We start from the raw sequence: 13,645 nt of genomic DNA on the forward strand, positions 1-13,645 counted from the left end.
GATTTGGATGTGGGGACCAAATGTATTTCCAAGTCCGCGGATGACACAAAACTAGGTGGGAATGTTTGTTGTGAGGAAGATGCGAATTGGCTTCAAGGGGATTTGGACAGACTTAGTGAATGGGCAGGAACGTGGCAGGTGGAATATAATGTGGAAAAATGTGAGGTTATCCACTTTGGTAGGAGAAATAGATATGCAGAGTATTTCTTAAATAGTAAGAGATTAGAAAGTTTAGGTGTACAAAGGGATCTGGGTGTCCTTGTCAATAAGTCACTGAAAGCTAACACGCAGGTGCAGCAAGCAATTAGGAAGGCGAATGGTATGTTAGCCTTTATCACAAGAGGATTTGAGTACAGGAGTAGTGACGTCTTGCTTCAATTGTATAGAACCTGGGTTAGACTGCACTTGGAGTGCAGTTTTGGTCCCCTTACCTTAGGAAGGATATTATTGCCATAGAGGGAGTGCAATGAAGGTTCACCAGACTTGTTCCCGGGATGGCAGGACTGTCCTATGAAGAGAGATTGGGAAAACTGGGCCTGTATTCTCTAGAGTTTCGAAGAATGAGAGGTGATCTCATTAAAACCTACAAAATACTTAACGGGATAGACGGGGTAGATGCATCTAAGATGTTTCCTCTGGTTGGGAGTCTAGAACCAGGGAACACAATTTCAAAATAAGGGGAAGCCACTTAGGACAGAGATGAGGAGAAATTTCTTTACTCAGAGGGTTGTGAATCTTTGGAATTCTCTACCCCAGAGGGCTGTGGAAACTCAGTCATTGAGTATGTTTAAAGCAGAGATTGACAGATTTCTAATTACAAATGACATAACGGGATGTGAGGATAGTGTGGGAAAAAGGCATTGAAGTGGATGATCAGCCATGATCATATTGAATGGCGGAGCAGGCTCGATGGGCTGAATGGCCTACTCCTGCTCCTATGTTCCTCAGTGTTCAGGGATTCATTGCCTGTGTGATTTACATCACAGTGATTTGAGTGAAGAAAGATTGAGAATTTCCAATGTTGATTTTACCAGTGTTTAGCAGAATTTGAGGAAATCCTTGTTTATCTTTTTATTTCAGACTTTTGAAGAAAAGAACCTTGAAATTGAAGAGTTGAAAGCACAGATAGAACAACTGACAGTAGACCAGGATAGATTACGTCAGGCAAAAGAAGAAGAAATTGAGCATCTCATTGAGGTTATAGAGAAATTGCAGCAAGAATTGTCACTGTTGGGCCCAAATCGCCATGAAGTTAGCGATTCTCAGGAAGACCTCGAAATAGTAGGTTTGGAAAAAGAGCCCAGACAAAATGCAGCCCTTTCTCGGGGACTTAATGACAACCTGCAGCAGGAGCTGGCATGTATTGAAGTAGACAACAGGGGTGCTGGAGACTACAAAGAAACCCCTCGTATCCATTCAGCGGGGCTTCAGGATCAGATGGAAATGATGGTAACTAAACAAAATTCTCTCCAGCTCTTGGATAAAAAAGAGTCTCAGTTCCAAGAGAAGGTGGATGCTTTGCAGACGAGCCTTCAAAACTTGCAGCAAGTTAATCAGCAGCAGCTGCAGGAGCTGGTATCCATTCGCCTACAACATAACACTCTTCAGGAGGACAATAGTTTGCTGAGGACTCATATATCTCAACGAGATGCTGATGTAGCTCTTCTCTCATCACGTGTTCAAGAACTGGAAGATGCTCAGACTGAAAAGGAGATGCTCTTGCAAATGATTGAGAAGCAAAGGCAAGTGGAATTAGAAGAAATGGGATTTTTCCCAACAAGAATAGCAGAGCTGGAACAAGAACTGTCAGACAGAACAGCTCAATTCCAAAAAAGTTACGATGAACTACAGACTTTGCGCTCTGACATTCTGGAGCGTAACCATGCGCTTCAGACCTTGAAACAGAAGGATGCAAATTACCAAGAAGAACTTGAGAGATTACAGGGTGAGCTGGCCAAGCGGGAGGCACAGAATAAAGAACTAAAAGACCATCTGAAGCAGCTTGAGAAAGAAACAAGAGCAGTTGGCACTGTCCTGACTACTACGGAAACAAAGTTAAAAGATGATCTATTGGTAAGTCAATGTGTATTCACTTGTCTTGGGATTATTGAACAAACATTTCTATTTGCTTCTTTACAGTAGATGGTTTGCATGAAATTAAAATGTACTTGACTGAAGGGAAAAGCCCATACGATTTCATTCTCTTGAACTTTTCCTTTGGAGAGAGAGAGAGGATGTAATAAATTTTACGTTTGTCCATAAAAAATATCTACAGGCTTAAGATGCTGTACTGAGTGCAGTAAAACGTTCATAGTCTGCAGACATGATTTGATGTCTGTTTTTCATTAAACATGAAAACTTGAGATTTATTCCATTTTGGTGTTGCACTCCCATAAAAACCTCTGATAACCATACAAGGTCACATGATGAAGAAGAGTTCATAAATGGAATTCAAATCTTTTGCCACTGATGTCCTGTCTGAGTGCCTCAAAACTGCACCATTGTTTCTACTACATAGATGCTTGAAGATTTCAGTTCAGCAGCTTGACAGTTATTCAGTTCTAATAGAATCATAGAAAGTTTCAGGCACAGAAAGAGGCCACTTCGCCCATCGTGTCTGTGCAGGCCGAAAAACAATCCAGCTATTCTACTCCCACCTTTCAGCATTTGGTCCGTAGCCCTGCAGATTACGGCACTTGAGGTGCATATCCAGACTCCTTTTGAATGAGTTGAGGGTCTCTGCCTCACCTACCCTTTCAGGCAGTGAGTTACAGACCATTACCACCCTCTGGGTGAAAAAGCTATTCCTCATCTCCCCTCTAATTTTTCTACCATTCATTTTAAATCTACGCCCCTTCGTCATTGTTTTTAGTTTTAGAGATACAGCACTGAAACAGGCCCTTCGGCCCACCGAGTCTGTGCCGACCATCAACCACCCATTTTATACTAATCCTACACTAATTCCACATTACTATCACACCCCCACCTGTCTCTATATTTCCCTACCACCTACCTATACTAGGGGCAATTTATAAAGGCCAATTAACCTATCAACCAGCAAGTCTTTGGCATGTGGGAGGAAACCGGAGCACCCGGAGGAAACCCACGCAGACACAGGGAGAACTTGCAAACTCCACACAGACAGTCCCCAGAATTGAACCCGGTTCGCTGCAGCTGTGAGGCTGCGGTGCTAACCACTGCGCCACTGTGCCGCCCACGTCTCTGCTAAGGCGAATAGACCCTTCACTTCCACTCTGTCCATGCCCCTCAAAATTTTGTACATTTCAAGAAGATCTCCCCTCAGCCTTCTCTGTTCCAGGGAGAACAACCCCAGTCTATCCAATCTTTCCTCATAGCTGCATTTTTCCAGTCCTGCCAACATCCTTGTATATCTCCTCTGTACCCTCTCTAGTGCAATTACATCCTTTCTGTAATGAGGTGACAAGAACTGCACACAGTACTCAAGTTGTGGCTTAACCAATGAGTTATCCAGTTCCAACATAATCTCCCTGCTCTTGTATTCTATACCTCAGCCAGTAAAGGAAGGGATTCCATATGCCTTCTTAACCACTTTATTGACCTGTCCTGCTACCTTCAGGGATCTGTGGACATTCACTCCAAGGTCGATTACTTCCTCTACACTCATCAGTATTATCCCATTAATCATGTATTCCTTTGTCTTGTTTGACCTCCCCAAATGCATCACCTCACACTTTTCCAAGTTGAATTCCATTTGAACTCATTGGTTAGGCCACAACTTTTCTGCCCATCTGGCCAGACCATCAGTATCTTCTGTTCTGATGAAGGATCACTGACCTATAATGTTAACTCTGCTTCTCTCTCCACAGATGCTGCCAGACCTACTGAGTATTTCCAGCGTTTCTTGTTTTTATTTCAGATTTCCAGCATCTTCAGTATTTTGCTTTTATTCCCTCAATATCTTCCTGCAGCCTACAGCTATCCTCCTTGCTATCTACCACACGGCCAATCTTTGTGTCATCCGCAAACTTCTTGATCATGCCCCCTACATTTACGTCCAAATCATTAATGTACACCACAAAAACAGGGGACCCAGTACTGAGCCCTACGGACTGCCACTGGAAACAGCCCTTCAGTCGCTAAAACAGTCATCAAAAATTACCCTTTGTTTCATGCCACTGAGCCAGTGGATTACAGGGAAGACTGGAAGAGCCATAGTGATAGGTGATTCAATAGTCAAGGGAACAGCCAGGCGTTTCTGTGGTCGCAGACATGAATCCAGATGGTGTGTTGCCTCCCTGGTGCCAGGGTCAAGGATGTCTGAGTGGCTGCAGAGCTTCCTGAAGGGGGAGGGTGAACAGCCAGCAGTCGTGGTCCACATCAGAACCAATGACATAGGTAGAAAGCGGGATGTGGTCTTGCAGTCAGAATTTAGGGAACTAGGTTAGGAATTAACAAGCAGGTTCTCAAAAGTAGTAATCTCCAGATTACTCCCAGTGCCACGCGCAAGTGAGTATAGAAATAGAAGGATAAGACAGATGAATGCATGGCTGGAAAGATGGTGTCGGAGGGAGGGCTTTAGATTCCTGTGACATTGAGGCCAGCTCTGGGGGAGATAGGACCTGTACAGTCCAGATGGGTTGCACCTGAACAGAGCTGGGACTGAGTTCCTTGCAGGACGTTTTGCTAGTGCTGTTGGGGAGGGTTTAAACTAGTTTGGCAGGGGGATGGAGACCTGAGGGTATACTCAGTTGGGACAAAATCAGAAATTAAAATGGAAGGCAGAAAATTAATGGATGTGTCTGGAAGACAGAGGAAATGAAGGTTAGAAAATTTTTAAAAATAGTTTGGCAGTGCTCAAGGGTATCTATTTCAATGCAAGGCATATAGCAAATAAAGTAGATGAGACAGATAGACACGTGACAGTATGATATCATAGCTATTACAGAAACATGGCTTAAGGAGGGACAGGAATGGCAGCTCAACATTCCTGGTTATAGGGGTTTCAGATGTGATAAGGAGGAAGATAAAAAAGGAGGGGGATTGGCAATTCTGGTCAAGGAAACTATTACAGCTGTGAGGAGGGATGTTATGTTGAAAGCTTCATCAAATGAGGCCATATGGATTGAGCTAAGGAACCAAAAAGGGGCAATCACACTGCTGGGAGTGTACTATAGACCCCCAAACAGTCAGAGGGACATAGAAGAGCAGATATGTAGGCAAATCTCTGAGAAGTGCAAGAACAATAGGGCAGTAATAGGGGATTTTAATTACCTCAATATTAACGGGGGTAGTTTTAGTGTGAAAGGAATTGAGGGAGCAGAATTCTTGAGGTCCATTCAGGAGAACCTTTTTGCCCAGAATGTATCAAGTCCAGCAAGAAAGAGTGCAGTTTTAGGAAATGAAGATGGTCAGTGGCAATGGGAGAGTATTTTGGTGGTAGTGATCATAATTTAGTCAGTTTTAGCATAATTATGGAAAAGGATAGAGATAGAATAGGAGTTAGAGTTCTTAATTGGGGCAAGGCCAATTTTACCAAATTGAGGAGTGATTTAGCAAAAGTGGACTGGGAACAGCTACTTGAAGGTAAATCAGTGTCAGAACAGTGGGACATTCAAAAGGGAGATTCAGTGGGGTCAGGGTAAACATATTCCCACAAAGAAAAAGGGTGAGGTGGCCAAATCTGGAGCCTCATGGATGTCAAGGAGCCAACAGGGTAAGATAAGGCAAAAAAGGAAAGCTTATGTCCGACACCGAGAACTCAATACTACAGAAAGCCAAGAGGAGTATAGAAAGTGGAGGGGTGAAATCAAAAAGGAAATTAGGAATACAAAGAGAGGGCACGAAAGGATATTGGCAAGCAAAATCAAGATGAACCCAAAGATGTTTTATCAATACATTAAGAGTAAGAGGATAACTAAGGAGATAGTTGGGCCCATAAAAGACCAAAAAGGTAACCTATGTGTAGCAGCGGAAGATATTGGTATGGTTCTTAATGAATATTTTGCATCTGTCTTCACAGTAGAGGGGACGATGCAGATATTGTAGTTAAGGAAGAGGGGTGTGAAGTATTGGATGTGATAAACATAGGGAGAGAGGAACTATTAATGTGATTAGCATCCTTGAAAGTTGATAAATCACCAGGGCCAGATGAAATGTATCCTAGGCTGTTAAAAGAAGCAAGAGCAGAAATAGCAGAGGGTCTGACCATTTTCCAGTCCTCACTGGATACGGGTGTGCTGCCGGAGGATTGGAGAATTGCTAACATTGTACCTTATAGTGCAATGGGGTGACTATTTGAGTACATCCTATAGTACTACAGTCTTGCAGGTAAAAGGCCACAAGTGTGTTGAAGATTATTCCATGGCTTTTTCCTGGACATCTCTCAGGTTTTGGTTGGTGGTATATGTAAAGTTGGCATACCGAGCAATCCTCATGCATTTGCTTAATATTACTGTCCAGATTTAACTGCAGCACATTTTTGGCAGCTTGGTCATGACAGCTGATGTTGGGCTTTCATACAGAGACCTCTTGCTTCATTAATCTATATCATCTTGGTATGCTCCTAAGCCTTTGGAGGATGTAGAATGAAGAAAAAATATTGCTTACAAGATTATCTTCATTGTTAGAATGATGTGCATCTTCCAAAGACCACATTTTTATCCATTCATCACGGTAGACTGTGCATAGGTATAATCTTTGGGTGGATGGGGTAGTTGGGTTAATTACAGGTCAAAATTAATTTGCCCAATGGCACAGATGCTGGTTTGAGAAGATAGTGGGGTGTAGATGACCATTGCCATTGGCCTTACAGTATTTTTATAGATTCTCATCACAGGGTTTCCTAGAACCCAAAAAGATAGAGTATACTTCTACAATGGGCTGGATTCTGTTCTTGCCCCAGGCGTCGTGATCCATAACGGGGGGGTTGGGGGGGCCTGCAGATGGCTTCAGTTGAGGCCCGCCACGGACCTTGACAGTGGGAGGGCCTGGCCCAATCCTCCAGGTGGCAGCGAGGCTCCATGGCAGACTGCCCCCCCCCCCCCCCCCACTGCTGCCAAGCGACAGGACCACAATTTGAATATTGAAATAAATAAAATTATTAAATTTAGATAGACGTACCTGCGATCGTGAGAGCCCGCTGCGATCTTCAGCGTGGCAGGTGGCACTCCAGCGCCTTCAGATCCCCATCTGTGGAAATGTGGCGCCACATTGGTGAGGAGGGGCAACGAGCTAAGTTTGTCAGTGGGGGGCGGGAGGTGGGTGGGGCCGGGGGGTCAAATATACGTAATGTGTGTAGGGGACGGTGGGAAGGGTTGAACCTTAAACTTGTGCAGTTTGGGGGTGGAAGGTCAGATGAAAAAGTTAAGTGTTTTGGCGGGGGAAGGGGCATTAGAAATTTATTTAATTTTGGGGGTAAGACTTTAAAAATTTAAATTGGGCGACAGGGCTGGCTGCCCTTTAAAAATGGTGCCAGCGCCAGCCCCGGCTATTTAAATGAGCTGCTGCGCTTGAGGTTGCGGTGGCTCTTTGACGCATTTTCTGAGCTCACAGCTGATCCAACCCTATGTGTGGAAGACGTTTATCATTTGGAGACTAAGGATGACCTTATAAGGTAGTTAATCCCCTTTCTTTGTGCAAGCCTAGATGGTAAGCATCAGTAGGATATTTGGCTATGGTATATCGAAGCTGAGCCTATTCCTGTCTTTACTAAGCATCACTCACACGTCATTCCGGCAGCAGAGACTGGATACTGATCTGGAGCAAAATCCCTGGCTGTTCCTCTTTTTTTTTTTACTTCCTCATCCTGTAACCCAGGGAACTGAGGTCGGTTGTTATCATCTAACTAACTCAGCTCAGACCAGTGATCAAATATTTGACCTTGATCTGTATGGCTCAGCGATACAGCTGAAACAATGGTCCAGCCCTTCTGTTTGGGGATATTATTGTTGTAGAAGCCCTAATTGGGTGTTACGTTTGTCATAAATTCAATAAGTTAATGTTCACAGTTAAATGAGTGAGGATCCATTGTTGATGGCTTGTAACAGCAAGTAATAAATCAAATCTAATGTCACAAAGTTAAAATGCTGTGCTGCATACAGACTGGCTTTTTTTTTACCGTTCCTGGGATGTGGGTGTTGCTGGCTAGACCAGCATTTATTGCCTATCCCTAATTGCCCTTGAGAAGGTGGTGATGAACTGCCTTCTTGAACCACTGCAGTCCATGTGGGGTAGGTACACCTACAGTGCTGTTAGGACGGGAGTTCCAGGATTTTGACCCAACTAGGCTTGCACAAAGAAGGGGGATTAACTACCTTATAAGGTCATCCTTAGTCTCCAAATGATAAATGTCTTCCACACATAGGGTTGGATCAGCTGTGAGCTCAGAAAATGCGTCAAAGTGCCACCGCAACCTCAAGCTCAGTGGCTCATTTAAATAGCCGGGGCGGCCCACCCCCTCCAATCTCGTGGAGGGGGCCAAGTCAGGATGGTGTGTGGCATGGAGGGGAACTTGCAGGTAGTGATGTTCCCATGCATCTGCTGCCCTTGTCTTCCTTCTAAGTGGTAGAGGTTGCTGGTTTGGAAGGTGCTGTCTAAGGAGCCTTGGTACGTTGCTGCAGTGTATCTTGTACTGATGGGAATTGTCTGTTTCAGTTCCAGGAGCAAGAGCGACTGAGAGAGATGGAAGCTGCCCTGCAGCAGAAGGAGATGCTGATCACCCAGTTAAGTGCAGAATATGAGGGACTGCAGGCTGAGCTTTCTGCAGTTAAAGAGGAACTGAACTCAAGCGTCGAGAGGATTGAGAAACTGCTGGAGGTTGAACAGGTAAAAGTAATGGTGAAGATCGAGCTGTTCTGTCTTAAGACTTGTCTTCCATTTGAATTTTGTTTTTGAGCAATACATCTTTGGGTGTGATGTCGGGAAAAAAAACATATGCAGTGTTAAATTCCTCCGGCTAAACTTCAATTATTTTTAACATCGTGGCTTGGAGTTTTATCCACTTTGCTCTTTCACTTACTCGCACAAGTGCACCTCCTGTTAGTTTTGACCGTCTCCAATTTATGAACATACGAGCGATGACTGACAGGAAAAGACCTTCTTCATCCAGCTTTTTCATACAATTTATACACTCTCCGCTCCATCCAGAAGTCATGTGCTGTCCTGGGGGAGGTGAAAAAGGAGAATAAAAATCACAGGCAATTTGCAGGTTGTGCATTGGAGGGAAGGAGGAATCTGGGAAATTCCTCTCCAACTGCACCAGGTAATTGAAATTAGTTCAGGAGATCACTCTGGCCCTGATAATTCCCTGCAATACCCACCTTTTGTAAGAGATGATTTCTGCCCCAGGTAGAAACAAGTCTAGTGCGCTCTTGAAGAAATTCAGTGAATCGGTGTCTGTGACGTGAGCTGGCAGTCTGTTCCAAATGTCCATTATTCTCTGAGAAAAGAATCACCTCCTGATATCTAACCTAGATCTGGCCTTATGCAGCTTAAAATTATGACCCCCTAGCTAATTGGAGCAAACTATCAACCCAAACTCAAAACTATTGCCTTTGTCATCTTAGAAGCCTCAATCAGATCATTCTCTGTTTCTCTAAACATAAGAAATAGGAGGAGGAGTGGGCCATTTGGCCCCTCAAGCCTGCTCCGTTATTCAATACGATCGTGGCTGATGTGATTGTGGCCTTAATTCCACTTTCCTGCTGACCCTCCCCCACCACCCCACATAACCCCTGACTCCCTCTTCAATCAAAAATCTGTCTAACTCAACCTTGAATATATTCAATGGCTGAGCCGCCACTAAGTAGAGTACCAGCCCCTTTAGTCTATCTTGATAACTAAGATGCATTAAAATGTGAATTTGTTAGAGGGTGTCCTCTTCATACCCTCCAAAGCCCCAATTTAATGCACCATGCGAGGAGACCAATTCCACAATGTCAGCTGTAGCTCACTTGGTAGCACTCTTGCCTCTGAGTCACAAGGTTCTAGGTTCAAGTCCCACTCCAGGGCTTGAGCAGCAAAGTCAAGGCTGACACTCCAGTGCAGTACTGAGGGAGCACTGTGCTGTTGGAGGTGACATCTTTTGGATGAGACATTAAACCGAGGTCCCGTCTGTCTGCTCAGGTGGATGTAAAAGATCCCATGGTGCTACTTAAAGAAATTTGCAAGGAAATTACAGAGGGGTGCAAAAATTATAGGGTAGTTATAATGGGGACTTTAACTATCCAAACATGGACTAGAATAATAGTAGTGTAAAGGGCAGTGAGGGGCAAGAGTTCCTAGAATGTGTTTGGGAAAATATTCAACAACAGTATGTTGCTAGTCCAACGAAAAAGGAGGGACTGCTAGACCTGGTTCTTGGGAATGAGGTGGGCCAAAGTGGATTAAGTATCAGTAGAAGAGCATTTAGGGAATAGTGATCATTGTATCATAAGGTTTAGGCTGACTGTGGAAAAGGACAAAGAGCAATCCAGGGTAAGAATAATTAACTGGGGGAAGGCTAACTTCAATGAGGTAAGAATGGAGCTGGGGCGTATCAATTGGAGTCAGAAGCTGGCAGGAAAACCGGTAGATGAACTGTGGGCTACCTTCAGAGAAGAGATAGTTCAGGCACAGTCAAGGTATGTTCCCTCGAAGGGGAAAAGTAGAGCAAACAAATCCAGAGCTCCCTGGATGACAAATGAGGTAGAGATTAAGATAAAGAAGAAAAAGTGTGCTTATGACAGATGCCACATAGAAAATACTATTCAGAACCAGGCTGAATATAGAAGGTCCAGAGGGAAAGTGAAAAAGCAAATAAGAGAAGCAAAGAGAGAGCATGAAAAGAGAGTGGTGAACCTGTGGAATTCGCTACCACAGAAAGCAGCTGAGGCCAAAACATTGTGTGTTTTCAAGAAGGAGTTAGATGTAGCTTTTGGGGCGAAAGGGATCAAAGGATTTGGGGGGAAAGTGGGAACAGGTTACTGAATTGGATGATCAGCCATGATCATAATGAATGGCGGAGCAGGCTTGAAGGACCGAATGGCCTACTCCTCCTATTTTCTATGTTTTTATTAAAGGAAATCCCAAAGTTTTCTATAGGTATTTAAATCGTAAAAGGGTGGTAAAAGGAGGAGTGGGGCTAATTAGGGACCAGTAAGGGGATTTACACATGCAGGCAGAGGAGGAGTGGGGGTAATTATGGACCAGAAAGGGGATTTACACATGCAGGCAGAGGGCATAGCTGAGGTATTAAATGAATACTTTGCAGCTGTCTTTACCAAGGAAGATGTAACCCAGGCAATGTTGAAAGAGGAGGTAAATCAGACACTAGAGGAGTTTTAAATTGGTAAAGAGGAAGTATTCGACAGGCTGTCTGTACTTAAAGTAGATAAAGCACCAGGGCCGGTTGAGATGCATCCAAGGATACTGAGGGAAGTGAGGGTGGAAATTGCAGAGGCACTGGCCATAATTTTTCAGTCGTCTTTAGATGCGGGGGTGGTGCCCGAGGACTGGAGAATTGCAAACGTTACACGCTTGTTCAGAAAAGGTGTAAGGATAAGCCCAGCAACTACAGGCCAGTCAGTTTAACATCGGTGGTGGGAAAATTTCTAGAAAAAATTATTCAGTACAAAATCAATAGTCACATGGACAAATGCGAGTTAATTAAGGAAAGCCAACATGGATTTCTTAAGGGAAAATCAAGTTTAACCAACTTGCTGGAGTTTTTTGAGGAGGTAACAGAGGGTTGATCAAGGCAATGCTGTTGATGTGATGTACATGGACTTTCAAAAGGCCTTTGATACAGTGCCACACTACAGACTTGTGAGCAAACTTGTAGCTCATGGAATAAAAAGGATGGTAGCAACATGGATACGAAATTGGCTCAGTGACAGGAAATGAAGAGTAGTGGTTAATGGATGTTTTTCGGGCTGGAGGAAGGGTTTGTACTGGAGTTCCCCAGGGATCAATGTTGGGACCCTTGTTTTTCCTGATATATATTAATGACCTAGACCCTGGTGTACAGGGCACAAGTTTGCGGATGATACAAAACTTGGAAGCATTGTGAACTTCAAAAGGACATAGACAAGTTGGTGGAATGGGCAGAGAGGTGGCAGATGAGGTTCAATGCAGAGAAATGTGAAGTGATTCATTTTGGTAGGAAGAACATGGAGAGACAATATAGAGTAAAGGGTATAATTCTAAAGTGGGTGCAGGAGCATAGGGGCCTGGGTGTATATGTGCATAAGTCATTGACGGTGGCAGGACAGGTTGAGAGCGCGGTTAATAAAGCATACAGTATCCTGGGCTTTATTAATAGGGGCATAGAGTACAAGAGCAAGGAAGGTATGTTGAACTTGTATAAGACACTAGTTTGGCCTCAGCTGGAGTATTGCGTCAATTCTGGGCGACGCACTTGAGGAAAGACGTGAGGGCATTGGGGTGAGTACAGAAAAGATTCACGAGAATGGTTCCAGGGATGAGCAATTTCAATTATGAAGATAGATTGGAGAAGTTAAGACTGTTTTCTTTGGAGAAGAGAAGGCTGAGAGATGATTTGATAGAGGTATTCAAAGTCATGAGAGGTCTGGACAGAGTAGATAGAGAGAAACTGTTCCCACTTATGAAAGGACCGAGAACGAGAGGACACAGATTTAAAGTATTTGGTAAGAGAAGCAAAAATGACATGAGGAAAAACTTTTTCATGCAGCGAGTGGTTAAGGTCTGGAATGTGCTGCCTGAGAATGTGGTGGAGGCAGGTTCAATTGAAGCATTCAAAAGGGAATTAGACAGTTATATGAAAAGGAAGAATGTGCAGGGTTATGGGGAGAAGGCTGGGGAATGGAACTGAGGGAGTTGCCCTTTCAGAGAGCCAGTGCGGACATGATGGGCCGAATCGCCTCCTTCTGTGCTGCAACAATTCTGAGAAGAGCGGGGAGTTATCACCATTGTCCTGCCCTATATTTATCCCTCAATCAACATCACAAAAAAGCAGATTATCTGGTTAATATCACATTGCTGGTTGTGGATGTTTGCTGTGTGCCTACTGGGTGCTGTATTTCCTGCATTACAACAGTGACTACCATTCAAAAAGTACTTAATTGGCTGTAAATGCTTTGAGACGTCTGGTGGTCGTGAAAGATGCAACATAAATGGAAGTCTTTTTCTTGTTTTTAAATTGTGATCAGACGAAGGCCTTGTTCTAGGACAAAGTAATGTGCGTTATCTTTTAAACAATTGTCCTATGAATGTACCCCAACACCCTACTCATTCAAGCTATCACTTCACGGCATTACTCATGAACCTTTAGAGATCTATGCATTAGAACGCCCACATCTATATCTCTCTCCACATTCCTTAATGCTTTCCCTAAAGGGTGTATGAATGTTGAGCATTTGCCCTGCTGCTTGCATAACATTGCACTTTTTCAAATTAAACAATTATGAGCCCAGTGCATCAAGGTTCGCCAGAAGCAGACAAGCATCATCTATATTCTTGATCCTTGCACAAATCTTTGTATTGTCTGCAAATTTGAAGATCGTGGCACCATCATCTACATCTAAATCAATAATAAAAACAGTAATGAGAAGCAGTCCCAACCCTGATCTCTGTGGGGCACCATTGCCTCCAAATAGATCCAAGTCCATCTAGAACTACTTTCTGCCTACCTCCTTTCATCCAGCTC

General features: G+C 43.8%; 1 protein-coding gene across 6 annotated transcripts in view; it reads left to right on the forward strand.

Annotated features, from left to right (window-relative positions):
- Positions 1-13,645, forward strand: part of pcnt (pericentrin) — a 402,447-nt gene that overhangs the window by 286,609 nt on the left and 102,193 nt on the right. For all 6 annotated transcript variants that reach the window (XM_068036205.1, XM_068036207.1, XM_068036208.1 and 3 more), the window contains 2 exons: positions 1,081-2,073; positions 8,635-8,805. In XM_068036205.1, the coding sequence (XP_067892306.1) occupies positions 1,081-2,073; positions 8,635-8,805 (1,164 nt within the window). The remainder of the gene's footprint in view (positions 1-1,080; positions 2,074-8,634; positions 8,806-13,645) is intronic.

The sequence above is a fragment of the Heterodontus francisci genome, chromosome 7 (assembly GCF_036365525.1).
Source record: "Heterodontus francisci isolate sHetFra1 chromosome 7, sHetFra1.hap1, whole genome shotgun sequence".
NCBI classification, from domain to species: Eukaryota; Metazoa; Chordata; class Chondrichthyes; order Heterodontiformes; family Heterodontidae; genus Heterodontus; species Heterodontus francisci.